This window comes from Sminthopsis crassicaudata, chromosome 4 (assembly GCF_048593235.1).
Source record: "Sminthopsis crassicaudata isolate SCR6 chromosome 4, ASM4859323v1, whole genome shotgun sequence".
NCBI lineage: Eukaryota > Metazoa > Chordata > Mammalia > Dasyuromorphia > Dasyuridae > Sminthopsis > Sminthopsis crassicaudata.
The window spans coordinates 344,488,869-344,513,652 of NC_133620.1; the positions used below are offsets into that span (position 1 = coordinate 344,488,869).

Here is a 24,784-nt window from a genome sequence, read left to right on the forward strand (position 1 = left end):
AGGAGAAAGAGTCCAAATATGGTTACCATGACGGTGGACCCTGAGAGCCTCACACCGGCCCATAGGACAGGGCAGAGCACCTTGGGGGAAGACTCAAGGTGATGAGGGCCTGCCCAAAGCCTGACTGCTAAAGTAGAAGTCATATCCAAGTGGAAGGATCCCAACAGGTAAAAGCCAGAGATGATTACCCCCAACTCACTTGGCTTTCGCCAGTTTCCCTCACAATTCTGCCAGTTTTCTTTCCACTTTGTGTTTTTTGATTCTCTTTTTATAGCTTCCACTCCCCCAGAACCTTATTAAGATCTCTGCCCTTTGGTAGATCAAAGTGAAGCTTCCCTCACCCGGAATATCTATCTACCTGTCAGCCCTCAGTTCAGTTAAACTGAAGTTCACATACCTACTTTGTGTCAAATCCATTGGCAGCCCAGAGAAACAGTCTACAGATAAATGAAATAATAATGTCTGAGAGGCTCTGGTCTACTCTAGGAATGAAAAAATCTTGGGATAACCTTTCAGTTCTCTTAGCAAGTTTTTCTTCATCTCTCTCTGCATAGGGCCAGGTTCCCCAAATTAAAGATGTATACCCACTTCCATACACCCCCATTTTAATAATGAGCAATGTCTCAGTCTGCCTGATTGATCAATGACTCACTCAAGCCTCCATAGGATCAAAGGCCAATTTTTTTTAAAATAGTTTTTTGTTTTTTTAAATACATGCAAAAATAGTTATCACCTCAAAACCTTGTATTCCAAATTTTTCTTCCTCTTTTCTCCCTTCCTCCCTCCCCTAGATAGCAAGCAATTTAATGTAGGTTAAACATGTGCAATTTTTTTAAAAAGCTATATATTTTCAAAACATATGCACAGATAATTTTTCAACATTAATCCTTGCATAGCCTTGTATTCCAAATTTTCCCTCCTTCCCCCTACCCCCTACCCTAGATGGCAAGTAATATAATATATGTTATACATGTTAAAAATATATGTTAAATCCAATATATGTAAATATATTTGTACAATTATCTTGCTGCACAAGAAAGATCGGATCAAAAAGGAAAGAAAATGAATAAGAAATCAAAATACAAACTAACAACAACAAGAAGAGTGAGAAAAATGGTGATCCACATTCAGTTCCCACAGTCCTCTCTCTGGGTGTAGATGGCTCTCACCATCACGAGATCATTAAAACTGGCCTTAATCTCATTGTTGGAAAAAGTCACATCCATCAAAATTGATTGTTGTATAATGTTGTTGTCATCCTGGTTCTGATCATTTCACTCAGCATCAGTTCATGTAAGTCTCTCCAGGTTTCTCTGAAATCATCCTGCTGGTCATTTCTTACAGAACAATAATATTCCATAACATTCATATACCATAATTTATTCAGCCATTCTCCAACTGATGGGCATCCATTCAGTTTCCAGTTTCTTGCCACTACTAAGAGGCCTGCCACAAACATTTTTACATATGTGGGTCCTTTTCCCTTTTTTATAATCTCTTTGGGATACAGGCCAAGTAGAAATACTGCTGGATCAGAGTATATGTACAATTCTTTTAAACATACTTCCATTATGCTACACAAGAAAAATCAAATCAAAAGGGGAAAAAAAATGAGAAAGAAAAAAAAAAAAAAACAAGCAAACCAACAACAATAACAAAAAAGGTGAAAATACTATGCTTTGATCCATATTCAATCTCCATAATTCTCTGTTTGGATGCAGATGGCTCTTTCTATCACAAGTCTGTTAGAATTGCCTTGAATAACCTCACTTTTGAAAAGAGCCAAGTCTATCACAACTGGTCATCACAAGATTGTTGTTACTATGTACATGTTCTCTTGGTTCTGCTTATTTTACTTAGCCATAAGTTCATCTAAGTTCATCTAATCAGCCTGCTGTCATTTCTTATAGAACACTAATATTCTGTTACATTTATATACTATAAGTTATTCAGCCATTCCCCAAGTGATGGGTATCTACTCAGTTTACAATTCCAAAGACCAACTTTTTAAAAGCTTAGTGTATTTAGAGCTGGAAAAGACCTTGGACCTTTATATTTTACAAAAGAGGAAGATGAATCCTAGAAAAGGAGAAGAAAAGTCTCTTAGTAACTAGCAGAGTCAAAATTTCAAGTTAAGTTTAAGCATATATGAAACAAACTAAAAAGAAAAAAAGAACCCAGCAAAAGAAGATGTTTGTGGCTCACATAGAAAGCCGAAATACATTATAGTCCCAGGTGACTCCAAATCCTGTATTGTTTCTTCCAAGTGTTCCAACCTTTTTCCTCTCTTCCCTTCTAAGAACTACTCCTTTTTCTCTAGATTGTCTACTCTCCTTTCCCTTCATCAGGATAGAAGGATCATAGATTCAGAGATAGAAGGGACTTTAGAGTTCATCTCATACAGGTTTGACCTAGATTATGCCATGAAGCCCTTTGGCACTCTAGTGAAGCCTAGGGAACTCTCCTCAGAATAATGTTACAAAATGTATAAAATAAAGTACATAAGATTACAAGGGAAATTGATTATATTGAAATGTAGTTATCCAGATGAATTTTATTATTTTTTCTAGCTCTGTGAAGTAATTTATTGGGAGTGTGATTGTTATGGCACTGAACAAGTAAATTAATTTAGGTAGTATTCTAATTTTTATTATATTAACCCGGCCTACCTATAAGCATTTGATATTTTTCCAAGAGATTAAAGCTGACTATATTTGTGTGGAAAATGTTTTGTAATTGTGCTCATATAGTTCTTGACTTTGCCTTGTCAGGTAGACTTCCAAATATTTTATATTATCTACAGTTATTTTAAATGGAAATTCTCTTTGTATCTCTTATTTCTGGTTTTTGTTGGTAATATATAAAAATGCTAATGATTTATGTGGATTTATTTTGTATTCTGGAACTTTGTTAAAGTTGTGAATTGTTTCTAGTAATTTACCATCATATCATCTGCAAAGAGTGATAATTTGGTTTCCTCCTTACTTCTTCCTTTAATCTCTTTTTCTTCTCTTATTGCCAAAGCTAAAATTTCTTAATACAATATTGAATAGTAATGGTGACAATGGGCACCCTTATTTCATCCCTGATCTTATTGAGAATGGTTCTAATTTATCTCCATTATATCTGATGCTTGCTTTAAATAGATGCTATTGATCATTTAAAGAAAAACTATATTCCTATACTCTCTGGTGGTCTTTTTTTTTGTTTTTGTTTTTTTGGGGGGAGTTTTTTCTGAAGCAATTGGGGTTAAGTGACTTGCCCAGGATCACACAGCTAGGAAGTGTTGTGTCTGAGGCCAGAATTGAACTCAGGTGCTCCTGACTCCAGGGCTGGTGCTCTATCCACTGTACCACCTAGCCACTCCATCTCTTGTGTTTTTAATAGAAATGAGTGTTGGATTTTGAAAAATGCTTTTTTCTGCATCTATTGATATAATAATATGATTTTTGTTAGTTTGGTTAAAAAAAAAAAACTTTTGAACTAGTAAACAAAACTAAGAGCTGATTTTTTGGAAAAAAAAAAAACCCAACAAAATAGATAAACCTTGATTTAGTTAAAGCTGATCAGAAAAAGGAAAGAATAAAATCAAATTGTTAGTATCAAAAATGAAAAGGTGAATTTTCCACCAATGAAGAAGAAATTGGAGCAATAATTAGGACTATTTTACCCAAATGTATGCCAATAAATGTGATAATCTAAGCGAAATGGATGAATATTTATAAAAAATATAGATAGTCCAGATTAACAGAGAGGTAACAAATTACTTAAATATTTCCATTTTAGAAAAAGAAATCAAACAAGCTATTAATCAATTCTGTAAGAAAAAATATCCAGGAAAAAAAAAATCTCCAATAAATCCAAATGGATTTACATGTGAATTTTATCAAATATTTAAAGAACAATTAATTCCAATATTATGCAAACTTTTTGGAAAAATAGGGAAAGAAGGAATCCTATCCTACCAGTCTTTTTATAACACAGACATGGTGCTAATATTTAAACCAGGTAGGGTCAAAGTAGAGAAAGAAAATTATAGACCAATTTCTCTAATGAATATTGATGCAAAAATATTAAGTAAAATATTAGCAAAGAGATGATAGTAAGTTATCCCCAGGATAATACCCCATGACCAAGTAGAAATACAGTTATCCAATTAAAAAAAGTTCATAGACGCCAGTTTAAGAACTTCTGATTTAATTCAACTTTTAAGTTTTACAGATAAGGAAACTGAAGCCCAGAAAAACAGAGTGAGTTATAGGATCACACTGGTTGTTTGTGGGAGAACCTGAATTTAAACCCAGACTGTCTTTCACTGCATCATTCTGTTCTTTCTTTAGAGATAATCTAATCCATCCTTCAGGAGGAAAGAAAGGCCTAGAGGACCAGTCAGTCACAGCGTCAATAACTAGCCAAGCCCAGAGTCTGAATGTCAGAGAACTAATTCTAGAGCCATGGCTCATTCAGGCCACCCAATTCCATTTGTTAATAGCTAATTAAATTTTGTTTGGCAAGGTGTTTCCCCACTCTGGTTCTTCAACTCCTCCTCTATGAAATGAGATGATGGGTTGAGATGGTTTCCAAAGTTGCTTCCCACTCTAAGGCCAATGGTACTAGGGTTTATTATCTTTTGCTCTCACTACTTCTCCTTGTCCAGAGAGCAGGTGCTCTATTTAATTCAAGGCAAAGGGACAAAAGTATTTATTTAGAAATGGACAACAGAGTCTTTGAAATCTCTTTTCTCAATAACTATTCAGTCATTTTTCAGTCATGTCCAACTCTTTTTTTTTCCCCCTGAGGCTGGGGTTAAGTGACTTGCCCAGGGTCACACAGCTAAGAAGTGTTAAGTGTCTGAGACCAGATTTGAACTTGGATCCTCTTGAATTCAGGGCTGGTGCTCTATCTACTGGGCCACCTAGCTGCCCCCATGTCCAACTCTTTGTGACCACATTTATGGTTTTCTTAGCAAAGATAATTATAAGTAAAATCATTCTATACATATTTCTATTTATTAGTTCTTTCTCCAGATGCAGATAGCATTTCTTCATATGTCCTTTTATTGTTAATTTGTGTATTTAAGTAGTCAAAATGATTTAATTGCTCAAAGTTGTTCTTAAAACCATATTGTCATTATATTCCATATTTTCTTTGTTTGGCTCTTCATCATTTGGTGCAAGTCTTTCCACCTTTCTAAGAAAAATGAGCTTATCTTTCTCATAACACAACAGTATTCCATCACAACCATACACCACAACTTGTTCAGTCATTTCCCAATTGATAGGCACTCCTGCAATTTCCAGTTTTTTGTCATTATGAAGAATTGTTATAAACATTTCATTGACAGTAAAAGTTATAATTACTATTTAATTTCCCTCTATCTTATTTTTATTCACTATTTTCTTTCTCAGCCTATTTTTTTTATCCTATCCTTCTTACTTTATTTTCTCCCCTACTCTCCCTACCTCCTACTTCACCAAGTCTTTCTCTAGTTCCACACTTTTTTTTTCACCCATCCCATCAGAAATTGGGTCCCTTTCTGGATCTATCTTCTGGACTCACTGAACTAGCTTTCTCTGCTAACATCTACCTAATTATCTAGGACTTCATCATTAGAGTTTATTGAATAGGGGTAACATGATTGGACCTGTGTTTTCTGAAAGTCACTTTAGTAGCTGGAGAATGCCTGGGGATGGGGAAAGAAGAGGCTGCAGACCCTCCAGCAGACATCCAAGAGTGAGGTGATGAGGGCCAAGATTAGAGTGATGGCAGTGACAGAAGAGAGAAGGGGGTGTTTTCTACAAATGTTGCAAGAATGAAATTAACAGGTTTTGGCAAAGCTTGGATATAGGGTATGAGATACAAAATATCTTACCAAGAACTTCACTGATTCCCTGATGGATGCAGGAAAGATTTATTTTACATTCTTGCAAGAATGGGTGCCTAAGTTAGCAGACACACTTTTGAAACCATAAAGGCAGTGCTTTATTTCCTATCCTGAAAAGCAAGTATCTCCTCCCATTCTCCATTAATTGGGTGTTATAAAAATTCCAGAATGTGGACCTCCACCCTTCCTTACGTAGCTAGTCCCTGTCCCCTAGGAGCTTACATCCTTAAGGGGGAAGATAACCATGAAGAGTAAGGGGAGCAAAGTCCAAAGTTTTTTGTTTTTTTTTTTTGTTTTTCCAAATCTCAGACTATCGTCCCTGATAGTAATTAAATCCATGGGACCTAATGAGATCATCAAGAAGTTGTTGTCCTTTCTTCTTGAAAAAAGACTAAAATGGGCATCCCTATATTAGAGTCAAGTTACAGAGCATACCAAGAGAAGTGTATAGAGGGAAAAGAGGCGAGGGCCCTGGACAGATTGCTGGGAGAAATCTCAAGTTAGACAGTGTTATATGAATGAGAATCTACCAGAGGAGACTGAGAAGAAATAATCAGAAAAGTAGAACCATTAGAGAGTCATATACTGAAAACCTAGAAAACTCTAAAAAAAATTTTTCAGAGTGTTTTTTTAAGCAAAAAAAATTTTTGAGTTGCCTTCCTTCCTTCCTTCCTTCCTTCCTTCCTTCCTTCCTTCCTTCCTTCCTTCCTTCCTTCCTTCCTTCCTTTCTTTCTTTCTTTCTTTCTTTCTTTCTTTCTTTCTTTCTTTCTTTCTTTCTTTCTTTCTTTCTTTCTTTCTTTCTTTCTTTCTTTCTTTCTTTCTTTCTTTCTTTCTTTCTTTCTGTCAAGCAACAATTACTTGTAAAACAAATGAGCAGGAATTGTTTCCATATTCCTTTCCTGTGGATGGCTCCCACAGGTAAGGTGTTTTTCTCATGTAAGTTGTGTGTATATCCTTATAGTCCATTGATAAATACCTCTGGAATCTTAAAGGAAAGCTTTGGCTCCTGCTTGGAAGAGTAGCCTTGTGATTTGGTCAATCAACTAATAATGATGTAATTGAGTAAGAGGTAAATAGTGAAGCTCTACGGATCAAAGACAAAAACTATGTGAGTATATTATATGTGCATATACATATATGAATGTATATAGGCATGTATGTATACACATGTATATGTGTGTGTGCATGCAAGTGCGTGCACACACACACACACACACACACACACACACACAAGATTTTTTTGAAAAGGAAAACACACTGATGGAATCAGCAAAGATTTTAGGTAGAAGATGGCATCCAAGGTAGGTTTTGAAAGAAACTAGTGATTTTTTTCCCCTCTTATAATTTCTTTTTAAAATTTTAATAACTTTTTTATTTTCAAAATACATCAAATATAGTTTTCAATATTAACTCTTATAAAACCTTGCATTCCAAATTTTTCTTCCCCCTTCTCCCTTTTCCCCTCTCCCCTAGACAGAAAGTAATCCATTACAGGTTAAACATGTACAATTCTTTTATGTTTATATTTCCACATTTATCATGATGCACAAGAAAAATCAGATCAAAAAGTGTAAAGGGCTAGAACTGAGCAGATACTAGCACTAGATATCTAGCACTTAAAGCTAATTACCTATTGGACAATTCTCTATTAACATATGCTTGGAGAATGACCCTCCTCAACTATTTTGTGCTGGCTCCATCGGTGGGTGTGGACAAAAAAGGAACAGAGAGAGATGAGAGGGTGGAGTAGAACTGCGCAGGATGATTCTTTTGGTGGTGGAGAGAGGAAGGAGGTGTGGAGATTGCTAGATCTAATCCCTTGACAGCTACCCCAAAAGACCAAGAATAAAGACTTGTTTATCCTGACTCTGGCTGATTCTAAGATATCTAGGGTCACAACAAAAAAGGAAAAAAATTGAGAGAGAAAAATCAAAAAAGATGAAAATACTATGTGGTGATCCACATTCAATCCCCATAATCCTTTTTCTGAATGCAGATGGCTTGCTCCATCACAAATCTATTGTAATTGACCTGAATTACCTCATTGTTGAAAAGAGCCAAGTCAGTCCCAATTAACCGCACATAATCTTGTTGCTATGTATAATATTCTCTTGGTTCTACTCACTTCACTTAGTATCAGTTCATGTAAAATTCTCCAGGCCTTTCTGAAATCATCCTGTTGATCCTTTCTTATAGAACAATAATATTCCATAACATTCATATACTATAATTTATTCAGCCATTCCCCAAATGATGGACATCCTCTCAGTTTCCAGTTCCTTGCTGCCTCAAAAAGGGTTGCTACAAATATTTTTGTATTTGTGGGTCCTTTTTCCTTTTTTTATGATCTCTTTAGGATACAGACCCAGTAGAGACACTGCTGGATTAAAATAAAAATAAAAAATCAGAAAACTAATCATTCTAAAAGACAGAAGTGAGGAGATAGTACAAATACTATCTCATTTTATCCTCACAATTACCTTATTATTATTATTTTCACCATTTAATAGATAAGCAAACTGAGATAGATAGCAATTAAGTGCCTTGCTTGGGATTCACATTGCTAGTCTGCCATATTTCAACTCGAGTCTTTCTCACTCCAAGTCCAGTGCTCGTGCATTATGGCACCACCTAGCTGTCACTAAAAGTGTTGTACTCTTATAACAAAAACAGAAGAGCACAGTTAACCAAAAAAGGAGGCATAAATGTCAAGATTTGGCAATTTAATGAGTTTATAGGGTGAGGAATTGAGGATGATTCTGAAATTGCAAACTTGTATTAGGGGAAATAAAGGGATGCCTTCAGCAAAAATTAGAAAAGTCTGTGAGAGTGGAGTTTTGGAGAAAATATGATGAATTGTGTTTTATACATTGAATTTGAAATGCTTGTAGAAAAATAGTTTGTAGAATCTGGATCTCAAAATTTGAAAAAAGAATGTTTAAATTGCTTTTACATGTAACTGGGAAAAAGTAAAATATTAAATAAGATTAGAAAATAGCTAATAACTAACATTTAAATAGCACGTACTATGTACCAGCATTTACTTTGTGCTAAGTTCTTTACAGTTATTATCCCATTTGATTCTCACAATAACCCTGGGAAGTAGGTGTTAAGGGCTGAAACTCTTGCACTGAGGTCGGACAATCGAGCACTTAAGGCTAATTACCAATTGGACAATATAAGAATATGCTTGGAAAATGGCCCTTCCCACTATCCTGTGCTGGCCCAGCCATTTGGTATATACAGAGAATTGTGGGAGGGACTAGGAGCTGGAGGGAGCTAGCCAGGGTCACTTATTCGAGTTTGAGAGAGATGAAGAGGTGAGGTCGCAGAGATCCTATGCATCCACTCTCTTCACTTCTACCACTAAAGACCAAGATAAAGACTTTTGCTTATCCTGACTCCGGTTGATTCTAAGGTATCCAGGGTGCTAACTCAGTCGCCACAAGTAGGTGCTATTATTTTCTCCATTTTATACGTGAGGAAATTGAAATTATGTGACTTGTCCAGTGTCACATAGCTAGTAAATGGCTGAGGTCAAATTTGAACTCAGGTCTTCCTGACTCTAGGCCTATTGACTATCTAGCTACATCTAGCTATTAGTAAGCCATCCAAATGAAATCTTCCAATAGTTTATGGACTAAAATTTAGGAGAGAGAAAGATATAGAAATATAAGTCATCTTAATAGAGACAAAAAATTGAATGAAAGCTGATGAGATCATCAACTCTGAGAATATAAAAAGAAAGGAGAAGAGGGCATAGGATAGAGGCTTGGGAGTCTATCCATAGTTAGGGAATGTGAAGAAGTTGAAGAATAATCACCAAGCATAAAGAAAATCAAGTAAGAATAAAGTCATGAAAACAAAGATGAAAATATTCAGGAGGAAAGGAGAGTGGGAAATGGTATCAAATATACTGAGGGATTAAAAAGGATAAGAATAATAAAAAAAAAAAGACAAAAAGTAACTGATAGCAGCTAGGTGGTGCAGTAGATAGAGCACCAGCTATGAAGTCAGAAAAACCTGAGTTCAAATCTGACAAGAATCATAAAGCATAGCCCTGAGGAGAGAAAGGGAGGTGTTAACAAATTCTCTCAAGTCTCTCCCTCATTTCTTCTAGGTAAAAGATTTTAGGGTCCCTCTAGAACTTTTAAAAATGATTAATAAATAGATAAAATGCATGGTGTTATAAATTAAGCCAATTATATTGAAATGTCATTATTTAAAAATTGAAATTAGTTCACAGACTCCAAATTAGTAGTCCATGTGCTAGATGATGTGCAAAAGTGCAAAAGTGGAGTCAAGGTATCTTGCCTTCATAGTTACTGAACTTTCAGGGTACTTGCCTATGGGTCAGACATCTGCTAAAGCCAAATGAATCCAGCACTGGGACCAGGAAGGGTGGAAGAAGGTTGAGTTAAAACAGATGTAGGGAATGGTATAATTGTTTTAAAGACAAACTCACAATGGACCATTTTAAGATGGTCCATTAATTGGTTGTTTACCAATACTTTGAAGTCATGCCTGAATTTTCCTATATCCTACTTTGATAACTATTGATGGATAGGTCTTCAAACTAAGGATCACAATGGACCATGGGAAGATCTTCAAAAGGATAAGATTCCCCTCTTCCTAATTAAATATAAATTTCATGGGCTGAGGAGGTAAGACAAGGCAGGGGGAAGTGGTGAAAGAAAAGGGAGGAAGGAAAGGAAGTGTTTAAAGCTGGCCTCTTCCCTTTCTACATTCGCTTAATGATAGTATGGGGGCAGGGGAAGGGTAGAGTACTCTTACCTACTAAAGGAACCTTTAATATGAAGCAACCATGAACACTTCCATATGAGTTCTAAGGGGGGGGGGGAAGTAAATAGAGTAGGATAGCCTCTCTCCCATTATCCAGAATTATTTTCAGCATCTCAAAGCTGCTTTTGTGATTCTTACCCTTGAATTTTTGTCTATTTTTTTTAAAACCTATTTTCACATATTGGAGCAGCTAGGTGATGCAGTGGATAGTGCCACACTTGGAGTCAGAAAGACTCCAGCCTCATATACCTACTAACTGTGTGATCCTGAGAAATTCACTTCAGCCTGTCTATCTCAGTTTCAACATTTGTAAAATAAATGGAAGAAGCCAAGAAAACCCCAAGTGATGTCACAAAAAGGTGGTTGGAAATTACTGAAATGACTGAACAAGTCTGCTTATTGTCTACCTTTAATATCTCTGCAAGATATATGTATTAATGGATCAGGATGGATTGTCTGTTGAACTTAATAATATGGAAGAAGGGGAGTTTTTGCCCACTTGGTTTTTCATATATGGAAATATATGCACAATTCTTGAGAGTTGGTTGTTGATGAATGTAGACAACTGATTTAGGAGTTAATGCAACCAACCAGCATGATGCCATTTAAAAACAGGAAAAATTAGAGAGGCTCTATGTCTACAGGAATTCCTCTTTCTTATAGATATCCTCCATGAAGATTGTTAACACATTTGGTAAGCCTACATTTTCCTGCTTTGAATCTTGATTGATGTTAATAATCAAAAGGTTGTTGAGAAATACATCTTTCAAAACCAGAATAGAACAATAGGAAGAAAGCAGCTGCATTGCCTTTGAAAAATAATAAAGCAGAGATCCATCATTTTAATAGTATTCTACTGACAATGCTGTATGACTACCAGTCATAGAATACTACAGTGTCTGAATAATTAACTTAAGGTCACTCAATGGGCAATGAATAAATGTGATGGGTATAAGTAGGCTGCAGTATATTGCCAATTAAAAATTGTGTCTGAGAAGCTAAAGGATATCATCAGGGGAAAAAAAAGCAGGATAGCCGTGATTGAAAACTGATGAATGGCTATAATATGCTGCTGGTCTGCACATGATGTCAAGAGATCTTGCAGAAGGAGTCCTAACCCTGAAGATGAAATTCCTTCACTAATGGACATGAACAGAAGTCACACATGTGAACATTGCAGACAAGTGGTAATGTGGTAGTATCCACATCAATAAGAACATTGATCCATCCATTGTTATTTCCTTTTAGTATTTATTTTTATTTTTATTTATTTTTTGCTGAGGCAATTGAGGTAAAGTGACTTGCCCAGGGTCACACAGCTAGGAAGTGTTAAGTGTCTGAGACCAGATTTGAACTCCTGTCCTCTTAACTTCAAGGCTGGTGTTCTACCAATTGCTACATCTAACTACCCCTTTTAAAATTATGTCTGATTTTGCTTTTGCTTTGTCTGAGATAATTTTTGTTGCCTTGTCTTTTTTACTTCAGCTGCAGCATAGGAAATTTTGCTTTAGTCCTTTAACTCTTGTCAATGTCTTTCTGTTTTGAGTGTGTCTTTTGTATGCAACATATCATTGAGTTCTGGTTTCTAATCTGCTTCCATTTTATGGGTGAATTCATCCCCTTCATAAAAATAATTAAAATTACGTGTATATTTCCCTCTATCCCATTTTCTTCTATTTAGCCTTCTCTTTTCCTTCTTTCTTCAAAAATCTTTTTTGCTTCTGATCACTACCTCCCTTACTCTGTCCTTCCTCTTAACATTCTCCCCTACCCTTGCCAATGTTTCTCATCCCCTTCCTTTTTATCTTTCTCTTGAATCCAATGTTTGCTCTTTACAATTTCTATTTAGCTCTGGTCTTTTAATTTGGAACACTTAGAGGTTCTCTTATTTCTTAAAAGCAAATTTTTCCTGATAGGATTATACTCAGTTTTGCAACCTACACTTATAACCACGCTTGGTTGTAAGCCTATATTCTTTGCCTTCTGAAATATTATATTCCAAGTTTTCTGATCCTTTATAGTGGTGACTGGTAAATAGTATATGATTCTGACTGTGGCTCTTAAATATTTGATTTTTTTTCTTTGACTTGTAAGCTCTAGATTTTGGCCATAATGCTCCTATAAATTGTCATTTTGGGGTTTCTTTCAGAAGGCTGAATCTATTTTTACTTTTAGCTCTAAAAAGGAGGTCTGGGCAGTTTATATGATTTCTTGAAATAGGATGACTAGACTTTTTTGGTCATACATTTGAGGTAGTTCTATAATTCTTAAATTATCTCTCCTCTGTTTTCTAATCAATTGTTTTTGCATGAGATATTTTGAATTTTTTTGTCTCTTTTTTAAAATTTTATAATTATAAATTTTTTGACAGTATATATGCATGAGTAATTTTTTTTATAACATTATCCCTTGTATTCATTTTTCCAAATTTTCCACTCCCTCCCCTAGATGACAGGCTATCCCATACATTTTATATGTGTTACAGTATAACCTAGATATAATATATGTGTGTAAACCCAATTTTCTTGTTGCATGTTAATTATTAGATTCCGAAGGTGTAAGTAACCTGGGTAAATAGACAGTAATGCTAACAATTTACATTAATTTCCCAGTGTTCCTTCTCTGGGTGTAGTTGTTTCTGTCCTTCATTGATCAACTGGAAGTGAGTTGGATCTTCTTTATGTTGAAGATATCCACTTCCATCAGAATACATCTTCATACAGCATTGAAGTGTACAGCGATCTTCTGGTTCTGTTCATTTCACTCAGCATCAGTTCATGTAAGTTTCTCCAAACCTCTCTGTATTCCTCCTGATGGTCATTTCTTACAGATCAATAATATTCTATAGCCTTCATATACCATAATTTACCCAACCATTTTCCAATTGATGGACATCCATTCATCTTCCAGTTTCTAGCCACTACAAAAAGGGCTGCCACAAACATTTTGGTACATACTGGTCCCTTTCCCTTCTTTAGTATTTCTTTGGGATATAAGCCCAGTAGTAGTAATGCTGGATCAAACGGTATACACAGTTTGATAACTTTTTGGGCATAGTTCCAAATTGCTCTCCAGAATGGCTGGATTCTTTCACAACTCCACCAACAATGTATTAGTGTCCCAGTTTTCCCCGCATCCCCTCCAACATTCATCATTATTTGTTCCTGTCATCTTAGCCAATCTGACAGGTGTGTAATGGTATCTCAGAGTTGTCTTAATTTGCATTTCTCTGATCAGTAGTGATTTGGAATTTTTTTTGTCTCTTGACTTTGTTTTTGTTGTTATTTGTTGTTGTCCTATGTAGTCATTACCTTCTTGCTTATGTGTTATACACTGAGTATACTCCAATCATTACATCACTAGGAAACCATTATTTGTTGTAGGATTAAATCAATGCTAAACTAGATTTAACCATTTTCTCCTCAATTCCACTTAGTACCTTGTTTCAAGTTCTGGCCCATAACATCTCCTTGTAGGATCAGATCAGTCATACTGAAACATGCTAAATTAGATAATTCCACTGTCTTAGTACCTTGTAAGAATCATTACATAACAGACTATTATTGGACTCAGCCACTATCAACTAGTGGGATATGTTTGCTGGTTCAAAGTGACAGAACTGCAGGTTCTCCTTTGGTTTGGGATTCCCATCTTGTAAAAGATTTCAGATTGGACTGGGAGCTGAAGCTGATATTTCACTGGAATACTCTTTCCAGTGCCATCCTCTCTTTACCCTCATCTATTTCCCTAACCAGGCTTTATGCCTCTTTGTCAAGATTTCTAACCTTACTTCCAATCCCCATAATAAACCCTTTTATCAATCTAGGTTTTCGGGTATGTAAATTCCTTTACAGAGAACTTCTGCGCCACCAGAAGGGAGTCCCCAAAACTCCCTACCCTTGTGCCAAATCTCAAGGGGATGCAGGGAAGCCAAACCTCTCCATTTGGTTCCCTGAACCCCTAACCTCCTACTAGACCTTATCATTTAATTCCCTAACCACCAGAAATCCTAATTTCATTTTCTTCCCTAATCTAAACCTCATTAATTCTACTCTTGCAGTCTTAATTTGTTCCTTGTTCTGTACACAGCCTCAATCCTGTGACTTCTCATTCTGGAATGCCTCTCATAAGTACAAGTCTTCTCTTCAATCAGCCCTGCATCTGTGACCTAGAACTGGATAGTGCTAGTTGGTTGAACTGCTAGTTGGTACCTATTCTTTCACCCTATATAAATTTAGACTCCCTTGGGTCATATTTTTGACCTTTTCTTCTTTTAGTACATGGACCTCCTGCATTTGAATGATCTGTCACTACAGGCCCTACTGGGCCTACAAATCTCTCTATCTTCCTATGCCTATCTGGGCTGGAAAAATAACCCACTATGATTTTTTTTTCTTTGATTTCTCAATTACATGCATTCTGGTGTGCCTTCTAGATTTGTTTGGAGGAGCTGAGGTTGAGCCTGATTGTACTTCTTCCTGCTAGGATTCCTTCTTGAGTATAATCCATCTCTTTTAATTATGTTTCCTCATCTTTCATTTCATAGTCTTATCTGAAGGATTTTGTTTTACTTTTTTATTTTGTTTTTTATTTTGGCTGAAGGATATTATTTTCCCTCATTTTAATTGAGTGTGAATCTTTGGGTTTCAATTGTATTTTTTTGTAATAACACACTATTAGATTCTGTTTCTAATACACCCTGCTGTAATATTTTATCAATATAGTCATATCATTCATATTCAAGATTATTATTGTTAATTTTATATATGGCTACTTCCTTTCCCTGTTGTACTTTCCCCTTTCTTTGCTCTCATTCTTACCTTTTACAAAGTGTTAAGAGGGAGAGAGGTTGCTAGACACTTGTGATCTATACACGAAGCAGTCTATTTCCATTCCCTCATGATTTTTTTCTTCCCCTTGCCTTGCCTCTGATCTTATGTTCTTAATTTCTTTCCTTCCTTTTAATTTCTCCTTCATGTTCCCCTCTCTGACATTTGAGTTTATTTTGATTATGATTATTCCCTTACCTATTCTGCCCTCCCTCTTAAATTCCTTTCTTCCCCTCCCCATGTCCTTGTTCCCTCCTGTTTCCCATTTGTGTATACACATACACACACACACACGTGTATATGTGTGTATATATACATGTATATGTGTGGAGAGAGAGAGAGAGACAGAGAGAGACAGAGACAGACAGAGAGAGAGAGAGAGAGAGAGAGAGAGAGAGAGAGAGAGAGAGAGAGAGAGAGAGAGAGAGGAAGGAAGGTGTAAAAGGAAACAAGTCATCATTTTGCTCTCTTTTTCTAACAGTTCTGGGCAATTTTCAGTTATAATTTCTCAAACTATGGTATCCAAGTCTTTTTTTTAAATAATAAGATAATTCTTAGTTAATCTATCCTTAATCTCTTTTCCAGGTCTTTTTTATATATATATTATATTTCTTATTTTTTCATCCATTTAAAAAATTTTTTTGGATAATGCCTTAATAGTTCTTACTATTATTATTGTTTTTAATTTCTCTTTGATCCATTATAATTTTCAGGGCTGGCATTCAGTTTTTGATTAAAGTTTCAGTTCATAACAATCTGTTTGTAGCAGTAGCTGCCCTGGCTTTCCTCCCAAACTGGCCAGTTTCAGTTAGGCAATTTTGTATTCCTCCTCCTTTTTTCTCTCAGTTCATGTTGGAGAGCCATGCCCATTGCTTTATCCAAAGGAACATAAGTTTTAATTGCTTATATTTTCCAACTTATCTTGGGGCTTGGAGGCTAGATTTTTTTCTTCCCTATATATTTACTCTATTGTGTTTGTTTTTCCAAAACAAAAACAAAAAAACTGGGATGTCACACCCTAAAAGAGTTAGCTGTAACAAGGAGAAAGACATGGAGGAGATAAGAAGAAAGATATCATGAAGAGGATGGTGCGCTTAAAAAAATAAATAAATAAATAATTTAAAAAAAGAATTTTTAGCAGAGATGGCAGAGACCTTGGGCATATTTATAGGGGAAATTTAACCTTGGGGGAGGGAGGCTTGACATCATAACTTGACTTTATGATTGGATACAGTAAAATGGGGTTTCCCAAGACTCCCAGAGATGTGGAACAGTAAAGAAACTCCACTTGAACAAAAGGCCTATTTAAGAATAAAAAGTGGAAGGTTGATATCTGAAGACAGAAAATAGGAGACAGAGATGAAGAGGGAGGATATTCTAGACATAGGGGACAGTGAAAATGTATATACATATATATGTATATATCAATAGACATGTTATATATAAAAATGCATTGTGTGTATATTAATATATATTATACACTTTTATAATACATAACCATCACCATGTGGTCAGCCTTCTAGTAATAATAATTGCTGATATTTATATAGTGCTTATTATGTGCTAAGTACCTTACAATTGTCATGACGTTTAATCTTCACACCCTGGAAGGTGCTATTGATAAGGTTAATGGTGACGAGGTTAGTGCCAGTCAGAGTTGTTACAATCCCGTTAGGCGCAAGTTCTTCATGGAAGAATTCATGAAACCTGAAATATTAATTGGCAAAAATGGAAGTTTATAGTTGGACAGGAAGCCAGTTTTGCTAAGAGACTGACTTCTTTAATGGCAAAGTCCTATTAGGGAAATGGTGACTGGCACTGAGAAGAGAATGCCTTCTCAGCGGGCAGGGTCCTAGCAAGCTGCTCTGGACCTTCTGCAAAGGGTGAGTTCAGAAACTGCCCTTTAAAAGGAGTCTTGAGGCTCAGATTTCAGGTTGAAAAAGAAGCCAAAGTTCCCAAGCCTAGATGCTTATTGGTATCTGGCCTAGATCTCCCATTGGAATTAAAGTCTGGCATTCTCAAAAAATATCTGGGGGGATATGCTTCCCCAGGAGGGCCCGAGACTCCAAAAGGGATCACAGATCAAAAGGGAACCCAGTTTTCCTGATCCCTCTTCACTATGATTAGCTCATTTTACAGATGAGGAAACTGAGACCTGCCCAGGGTCACATGACTAGTAAATGTATCTGAGTCTGAACCCAAACCTTCTTGACTTTAGGCTCAGTGGATATCTCCATAATCAGTTGTTTTGGTCCTTGAAAAATATTACTGGAATCATACTGTAAACATTTCCTTTGTGGCAAAACCTGCCATAGTCCGTGAAGACTCACTGTAAATTCCATGCCGAGGAGAAACAACTGAATGGGGTTCTGTGAAGGCTTATATATCGGTTATTATAATGATTACTACACTCCTAAAAGTACATTGTGTCTCCCCTAAAGGCACCTCCAGAGTGTACTGCCTATTTCCCCAAGACAGAGTAAGAGAGGCCGGTATGGGGCTGGCTGGAGGAGTACTTTTCTCCTTTAAGCTCCCTCTTGGTCCCTCCAAGCCCACATGCTTCCCTGATACCGTAAGGGGATGGGTCTAGCTTCCAAGTAGGCTCAAAGGGCAATCTCTGTACAGAGACATGTGACGTCAGAAAGCCAAACTACCCTCCTTCTTAAAGACACACAAGCTACCCAAGGTTGACTGAGAAGTTGATTTATTTTCCTCTGAAAAAGAAATGAGTCTGGGCTCTGGAACATCCCAGGGAGGGAAAATACCAAGACCAGGGAATTGGAATCCAATGTTCAGGCTTGCAGAGCAGGGATTCTTTCTGGTAGTGGGGACGATAGCCCTGGGATTTGGAGGCAGAAGACTTGCTTGTACTGGGAAAGCTTAAAGGAGGAGGACCTCATTTCATTCAGCCCCCATCTACTGCACAACACTTAACCGATCCTAAGCTTGAGATTCCCCATCTGTTAAATGGAGATAAACTATTACCTACATTCAAGGCCGGGCTGTAAGGATCAAAGGAACTAATATATGCAAATGCTATAAAAGTTAGCTATTATTAGTCAACAAAAACTTATTAAAGCGGTGCACAACCACTTCCGAGTCTTGGCAAGCGCGGTTTAATGGACAGCTCAGAAGCTGGAGACCTTATTTCAGATGCTGCCTCAGCCCTGAGCTGGAAAGGCTGTTTCCTCCTCCGGAGGGTGATGATAATGGTCCCCAGCTCATATGAGTGTTGTGGGGTCAAATGAGATAATATGTGAAATATTTTAGGTTTTAAGTTTTATTGTTATAAATAAATACAAATTATATACAAGGTTCACTTATCAGCTGAGTGGCCTTGGGCAAAGTGTCACTTCTGCGCCCTCCTGAAGGCCAGTCTCTACTCCAGGTCATTTCACAGACGGGAAAGGAGGCAAACTGGGTGAAGTGACTTGGACAAGGTCACACAGCTGGGAAGTGACCATGAGCCTTCTGTCCACGTGACACCTTGCTGCCCCGGACGGAGGGTTTGTTTTGGGGCAGATTTGGGATTGCCTCCGTGTAGGACACAGGACCTCCCCGGGAGCGCGCCCTCCCCACCGATACCCATCAGACCGCTACGGGCGCTGCAGCCCTAGGGTGTGGCCCGGGGTCCTATACTGAGTCTCAATCAGGGACAGAACTTGAACGCAGGTCTTCCTGGCCTCGAAAATGGGCTCTCCGGGGTCCTAAGTCCGGTCACTAAATTGTCTCCTAATTCTGCCCTCCTTGGGGTGAAGATCCCCATTCTCCCATCTTGGGAGTGAAGGGGATAGAGAGAGAGAGAGAAGGGGAGGAAGAGGAAGGGGAGGGGGAAGAATGGGAAAGGAAGAAAAGGAGAGGGAGAGGAAGAGGAGGGGGGAGGGGCGGGGAGAGGAGGAGGGGGAGAACCCCCGGCGCTCTCTCTCCACCCCCACTCTTCCTTGCCCTTCCCCTGCCTGGGCCCGACTTCCTGTGACCTTGAGGAAGGGGGAGTTCTAGACTGCAGGGTTACGGCTCCGCCCATCCCCGGACGGGGAGGAGCAGGAACCCAAGCTCCTCTTTCGAAAGCGGCGGGCGCCGGGCGATGAGCCCGAGTCCGGGGGAGGACGGGATGGTCTCTGGAGGACCCTCGCCGCCCCCGGGACCCGGCGCTTCTCCACCGTCCATCCACGCGTGAAGTGAGGAGCGCGTGCGCCTCAAGGCCTCCCTGGGGCTGGGGGCGGAGCCACCGTCCCTCTGGGTTCGCGGCCGTTCGGCCAGCGCCACGCGGGGGTGGGGGTGGGGGAAGGGCTAGGGGCGGAGCCGCGGAAGGGGCGGGGGCGCCGCTGTCGGGAACCGGGAGCCGGGAGCCGAGAGCTAGAGCCGAGCGTGGAAATGGGGGCCTAGAGCCGCGGATCCCCCTCCCAGAGCGGCGATGGGCTCGCCCGGCCGTGGCGGCTGCTCCAGGACGCGAAGTCCCCACGAGGCCTCGGGCAGGTGGGGGCGGAGGTGGGGAGAGAGCCGGGGGAGAAGGCAGCCCGTGGGAGTGGGTCGCGGCTGGTGGCGGAGCCCAGGCCCGGCGTGGGGGAGGGGCGGGGTCAGAGGCTTCACTTAAACCTGGTCGGGCCCGGCTGGCCGGGCGCGGGGGCCGAGTCCTCCCCGCCCCCAGCCGGGCCCTGCGGCGCCTCAGTTTCCTCCTCTATACTATGGGATTAACCGTTGTAAACTCTAGCTCCGCGTCTGCTCGGTGAGTGGCTATGCGGGGGCGGGGCATTCGAGGAGTGGGGGCGCCTCTGTAGCCCAGGGCGTGGGGAGCTGGAGGAGGGGGCGGAGGCGGGCTTTTCCCACTTTTCCCCTCACCTCATTTCTGAGTCCTGTGCCCCTCCTCCTCCTGGGACCTTCCCCTTTAAGCACCGAGCAGCGGAACAGCCCACCCAGGCTTCCATGTCTCCCGGCCCGTCCAGCCAGACCCCTCCCAGCCTGGCCCGGGGGGCTTAGCTGAGCCTGGGGGGCGGGGCCGCCAGGAGCCCTAGGGTTGTGTACTCTGTGTGCACTGAGCACCTAAGGCAGCAGGCGTCGCTGTGGCCTGTGCCTCAGTTTCCTCCGTGAGAAATGGGGATGAGAGCGCCCGCCTGATAACGGGGGTTTCTGTGAGGATGCCAGGATCCGTATGTAGCGGGCTTAGCTGTGCCCGGGACTTAGTGCCCGGCCGTGGCGTGCCCCGTGCTTACAGTCACTCGGAGACTCTGGACAAGCTCTTCGGGATCCCGCCTCCGTTCTAGTCGGTGGCGGGAGGCGGGTTGGCCTTGGAAGCTGTTAGGCATGTGTGCCCGTTTTTTCTGGACCCCTGCCCATCTTTTACCTCATCCCCAGAGAGGGGGCAGGGCAGAGATCACACTACGCAAGGTGCAGGTGTTATTCTTGCTATGGCGTAATGCACGTGGAGGGGGAGGAGGACCCAGAGCCCCTTGGATCCGTGCTGTGGGGAGACTTCCGGGCCAGAGGCTCGCCGGGAGCTCACGCCCCAGCCGCCCTCATGCTCTCATGGTGTTTTACAGGCAAGAGACGGTATAATGGCAGAGAAGGCGCCTGGGGGCATCAGCCCCCTGCAGCAGATGGTGGCGTCAGGCACAGGGGCCCTGGTTACCTCCGTTTTCAGTAAGGACCACGGGGAAGGTCAGAGGTCAGGGTGCTGGGCTCGGGGGCTTGTAGATATCTTCAAAGGTGTTCCTGTTCCCTCAGTGACCCCGCTGGATGTGGTGAAGGTCCGACTACAGTCCCAGCGCCCTTCTCCCATCAGTGGTGAGTGCCAGCTTGGACTGGGGGAGGGGGGGGCTGGGAGAAGGCTTCTTCCCCCACCCCCTAATTCTGAGTGGGGATGACGCCTGGGAATGGGGAGCCTCGGGACTGGTGAACATTGGGCATTGGTGGGTTTTATATTCTAGGGCTGGCACAGTCTCGGGGATCCTGGAGCATCCCCTATACTAAATGTAAGTCCATTTCGGTTCCTTCATAAGTGGTTGTCCAACCAGCAAGGTAGTCTGGGGTTTGAGCTGGTGAAGCTTGGAGGTCTGGCCACTGAGAGGCTTGAGAGACTCCCCAGCTCAGCGATGTCATCGTGGGCCTCGGGCTCCCTTCTGCCTCTGACAATTACTGCTGTTGCCACTTTGGGAAAATCGTTCCCCGGAGCCTCTTTTGGGACCACAAGTTACCAGAGGCCAGCCTGTATTGGTGGAAGGCATTTCATACCAGGACTCCCCCTGCCCACTCCAGAAAATCTTAGTTCTGGAAAAAAGAAAAAAGTCTCCCCTTCCCTCCCCCATCTCATCCCGGCGCCAGCCACCTGATTGTCTCCCTCCCCCCACCTCTGTGTCCTGGGCCTGCGGGGACGACTCCCATGGCTGCCCCTGCTCTCTCTCTGCCTCCAGGGAAGTGTATGCTTTACTGCAATGGCATTCTGGAGCCCCTCTATCTGTGTCAGAATGGTTCTCGATGCGCCGTCTGGTACCACCAGCCCACCTACTTCACAGGCACCATGGTGAGCCTCTGCACAGCAGAACTTCGGAGTCTCTGGGGTGGGCTCTTGGGCCCTAGAGCTCTACCTCAGGGACGCCTGGAGAGTTTGCGTGCCCAGGAGTGATTCCTGTTTACGACTCTTTTCCCTGATCTGTGTGTCTGGGGGGGGCCGGAGCGTCGGTAACCCCCTCTGCTTCTCCCCTGCCAGGACGCCTTCGTGAAGATTACCCGGCACGAGGGTGCCAGGACCCTGTGGAGTGGCCTCCCTGCAACTCTGTGAGGATTTTCCTGGGATTTGCCTTGGCTCCTTCCTGGCTTCTGGGGCGGTGGGAGGGCGGTCCTAGGGGAGATGAAACCTCCCCCTGGCGCGCCGCCTCCACAGTGGGAGGGGATGGGGACGGAAGGGGGAGTGCAGGCCTCCTCCCGGCCCTCTGCCACAGCAGCTCTCCTCTAACTTGCCGACAGAGTGATGACAGTGCCTGCCACCGCCATCTACTTTACCACCTATGACCAGCTCAAGGCTTTCTTATGCAGCCGAGCCATGACTTCCGACCTCTACGCACCCATGGTAGCAGGAGCGTTGGCCCGACGTGAGTGCTCCGTCTCCCAGCCCACCGTGGTGAGGGGGAGCAGGGGGCAGCTGGGGAGCACCATCACTTTATGCCCATGGTTTCTCAACTTCAGCCCCGGCCTCTCATTCCCCGCCCAGGCCTTTAGCTAGTGGTTCCTAGGTACCTGGTCCCCCAGAGTCTCAGCTTCCCTCACGCTGTCCAGCGTCTCCTTACCTCTTTTCCTCTGACCATCAGTGCCCTGACACCCCTTTTCCACCTTTCTGGCAGTGGGCACCGTGACTGTGATCAGCCCCCTGGAGCTGGTGAGAACAAAGCTTCAGGCTCAGCATCTGTCCTACCGTGAACTGGGGGCCTGCGTCAGGGCAGCTGTGTCCCAGGGTGGCTGGCGCTCTCTGTGGCTTGGCTGGGGTGCCACTGCATTGAGGGATGTTCCTTTTTCAGGTGTGTGGGGACCTGGGGGGTGAGGTTGGGGGTAACAGAAGGATTAGGGCTAAAGACTTGGGCAGGATTGGGGTACATAAAATAGGGGGAGCCCGAGCATGAGGGACTTGGTGGAACAGATGGTCCTGGGATGGATGGGAGATATGTCAGGACTTGGCTGTGAACCCATTTTGCCAGCCAAGGAAGCTCTTGGTGGTCTTCCCAAACCCTTGCTGAACTCCATCCCACCCTCTTTTCTAGCCCTGTACTGGTTTAACTATGAGTTAGTGAAGACATGGCTCTGTAAGATGGCAGCCAAGGACCAGACTTCAGTCAGTATCAGCTTTGTGGCTGGAGCTTTCTCAGGAACCGTGAGTGGGGGAAGCCGAGCATGGGGGACAGCTGAGAGAATCCTAGCAGGGGTTTTACATGGGAAAGATGGTGAAAAACCTCAGGCTCAGAGAGATGGGGAGGCTTGCCCGGCGTGGCAGCCCCTCCCTCATCTCCAGACCTTTGGGGGGGAGGTTGAGCCTGAAAAGATGGACCAGGGAGGGAGGGACTTTGGAGAGCTGGCCTGGGGCCTGCAGATGGGCATGGGGCTGGTAGAAGGGGTGATGCCTTTCTTCTCCCCATCCCAGGTGGCTGCTGTGCTCACACTGCCTTTTGATGTGGTGAAAACTCAGCGTCAGATGGAGCTGGGAAGTGTGGGAGCCTTGAGAGGTCAGTTAGAAAACATCCCTTAAATATGTGCTAGGCACAGTGCTGGGAAAGGTCTGCGCATCCCAGAGAGACCCAGCATACACCCATGGCGGGGGGTGGAAATGAGTTGTGTTGGTAACCAGGCCCTCACTCTGGTGTTTGTCATCTGTGCCTTGGGATTTCCTGCTGAGCTCACTGTGCTCTTCCCTCCATTCCCTTTGCAGTGACATCCCCACGTTCCCCTTCTACCTGGCTGCTGCTTCGACGGATTCAAGCCGAGTCTGGGGCCCGAGGACTCTTTGCAGGTGGGCACTGGGGGCTAAGGCAGGCACCTTGGAAGTGGGAGAATCTTTAGGGAGAGGAAGCAGATGTAGGTCTGTGCTAGGGGTGGGGTTCTTTGAGCTCTCTCTGTTTGTGACTTAACCCCGGGCTTCCTTGCTTTTTCCCCAAGGTTTCCTCCCACGGATCATTAAAGCAGCCCCCTCTTGTGCCATCATGATCAGCACCTATGAATTTAGCAAAAATTTTTTCCAGAGACTGAACCTGGAAAAACGCCCTCGGGGACCCTGAGGGGAGACTGACAGAGATAGATGGAAGATACCAACATCCAGGGTCTCCTGAGGAGACCAGCTATGGCCCTCGGCAGGAAGAGGGGACTTATACAAACTTTCCTTATCATGGGGGCTATGGGGCAGAGTGTCATCCTTTGCTCTGTATGGCTGAGGGTGAGTGAGATGCCCACTCACCTTCCCTCCTACCTGGCAATACTAGGGCACCATGCAGGGAACAAAACTCCTCTCTTCCTCTGTGTTTTCTCCCTACTTTCCTACAGACCAAATGCCCCCAGCTCTTGGTTCACCCCCTTCTTCCTCAGAAACAGAATCTGCTGTTGTCCCTTTGTTTTTCCCTCTGAATGTCCATCCCAGCCCCTGGTCCTGCGTTGTCTTAATCTCCTTCTTGATGAATCCTTTAGATCCAAAGATGATGCTTTGCTGTACTCTTGGCTTTGACTCTTGTGCTTGGGGTTCATGAGGGGCAGGATCCCTAACAAGTGGGCAGGGAAGCTCCTGGTTCCCAAAAGG

General features: G+C 42.0%; 1 protein-coding gene across 5 annotated transcripts; it reads left to right on the plus strand.

The window, feature by feature from the left end:
* SLC25A39 (solute carrier family 25 member 39) lies at window positions 1–24,699 on the plus strand. 5 transcript variants are annotated; one of them, XM_074261121.1, is made up of 12 exons: window positions 1–167; window positions 21,054–21,153; window positions 21,238–21,297; window positions 21,441–21,485; window positions 21,924–22,033; window positions 22,220–22,287; window positions 22,477–22,601; window positions 22,851–23,024; window positions 23,265–23,374; window positions 23,642–23,723; window positions 23,927–24,007; window positions 24,154–24,699. In XM_074261121.1, exons 2-12 carry the CDS (start codon window positions 21,069–21,071, stop codon window positions 24,270–24,272), a joined length of 1,059 nt encoding a protein of 352 aa, XP_074117222.1. In that variant the 5' UTR covers window positions 1–167; window positions 21,054–21,068; the 3' UTR covers window positions 24,273–24,699. The 5 variants fall into 5 exon arrangements, with proteins under 5 accessions (XP_074117222.1, XP_074117221.1, XP_074117220.1 ...); XM_074261120.1 differs by lacking the exon at window positions 1–167 and adding an exon at window positions 19,471–19,694; XM_074261119.1 differs by lacking the exon at window positions 1–167 and adding an exon at window positions 19,747–19,992.
* The last annotated feature ends 85 nt before the right edge of the window (window positions 24,700–24,784 follow it).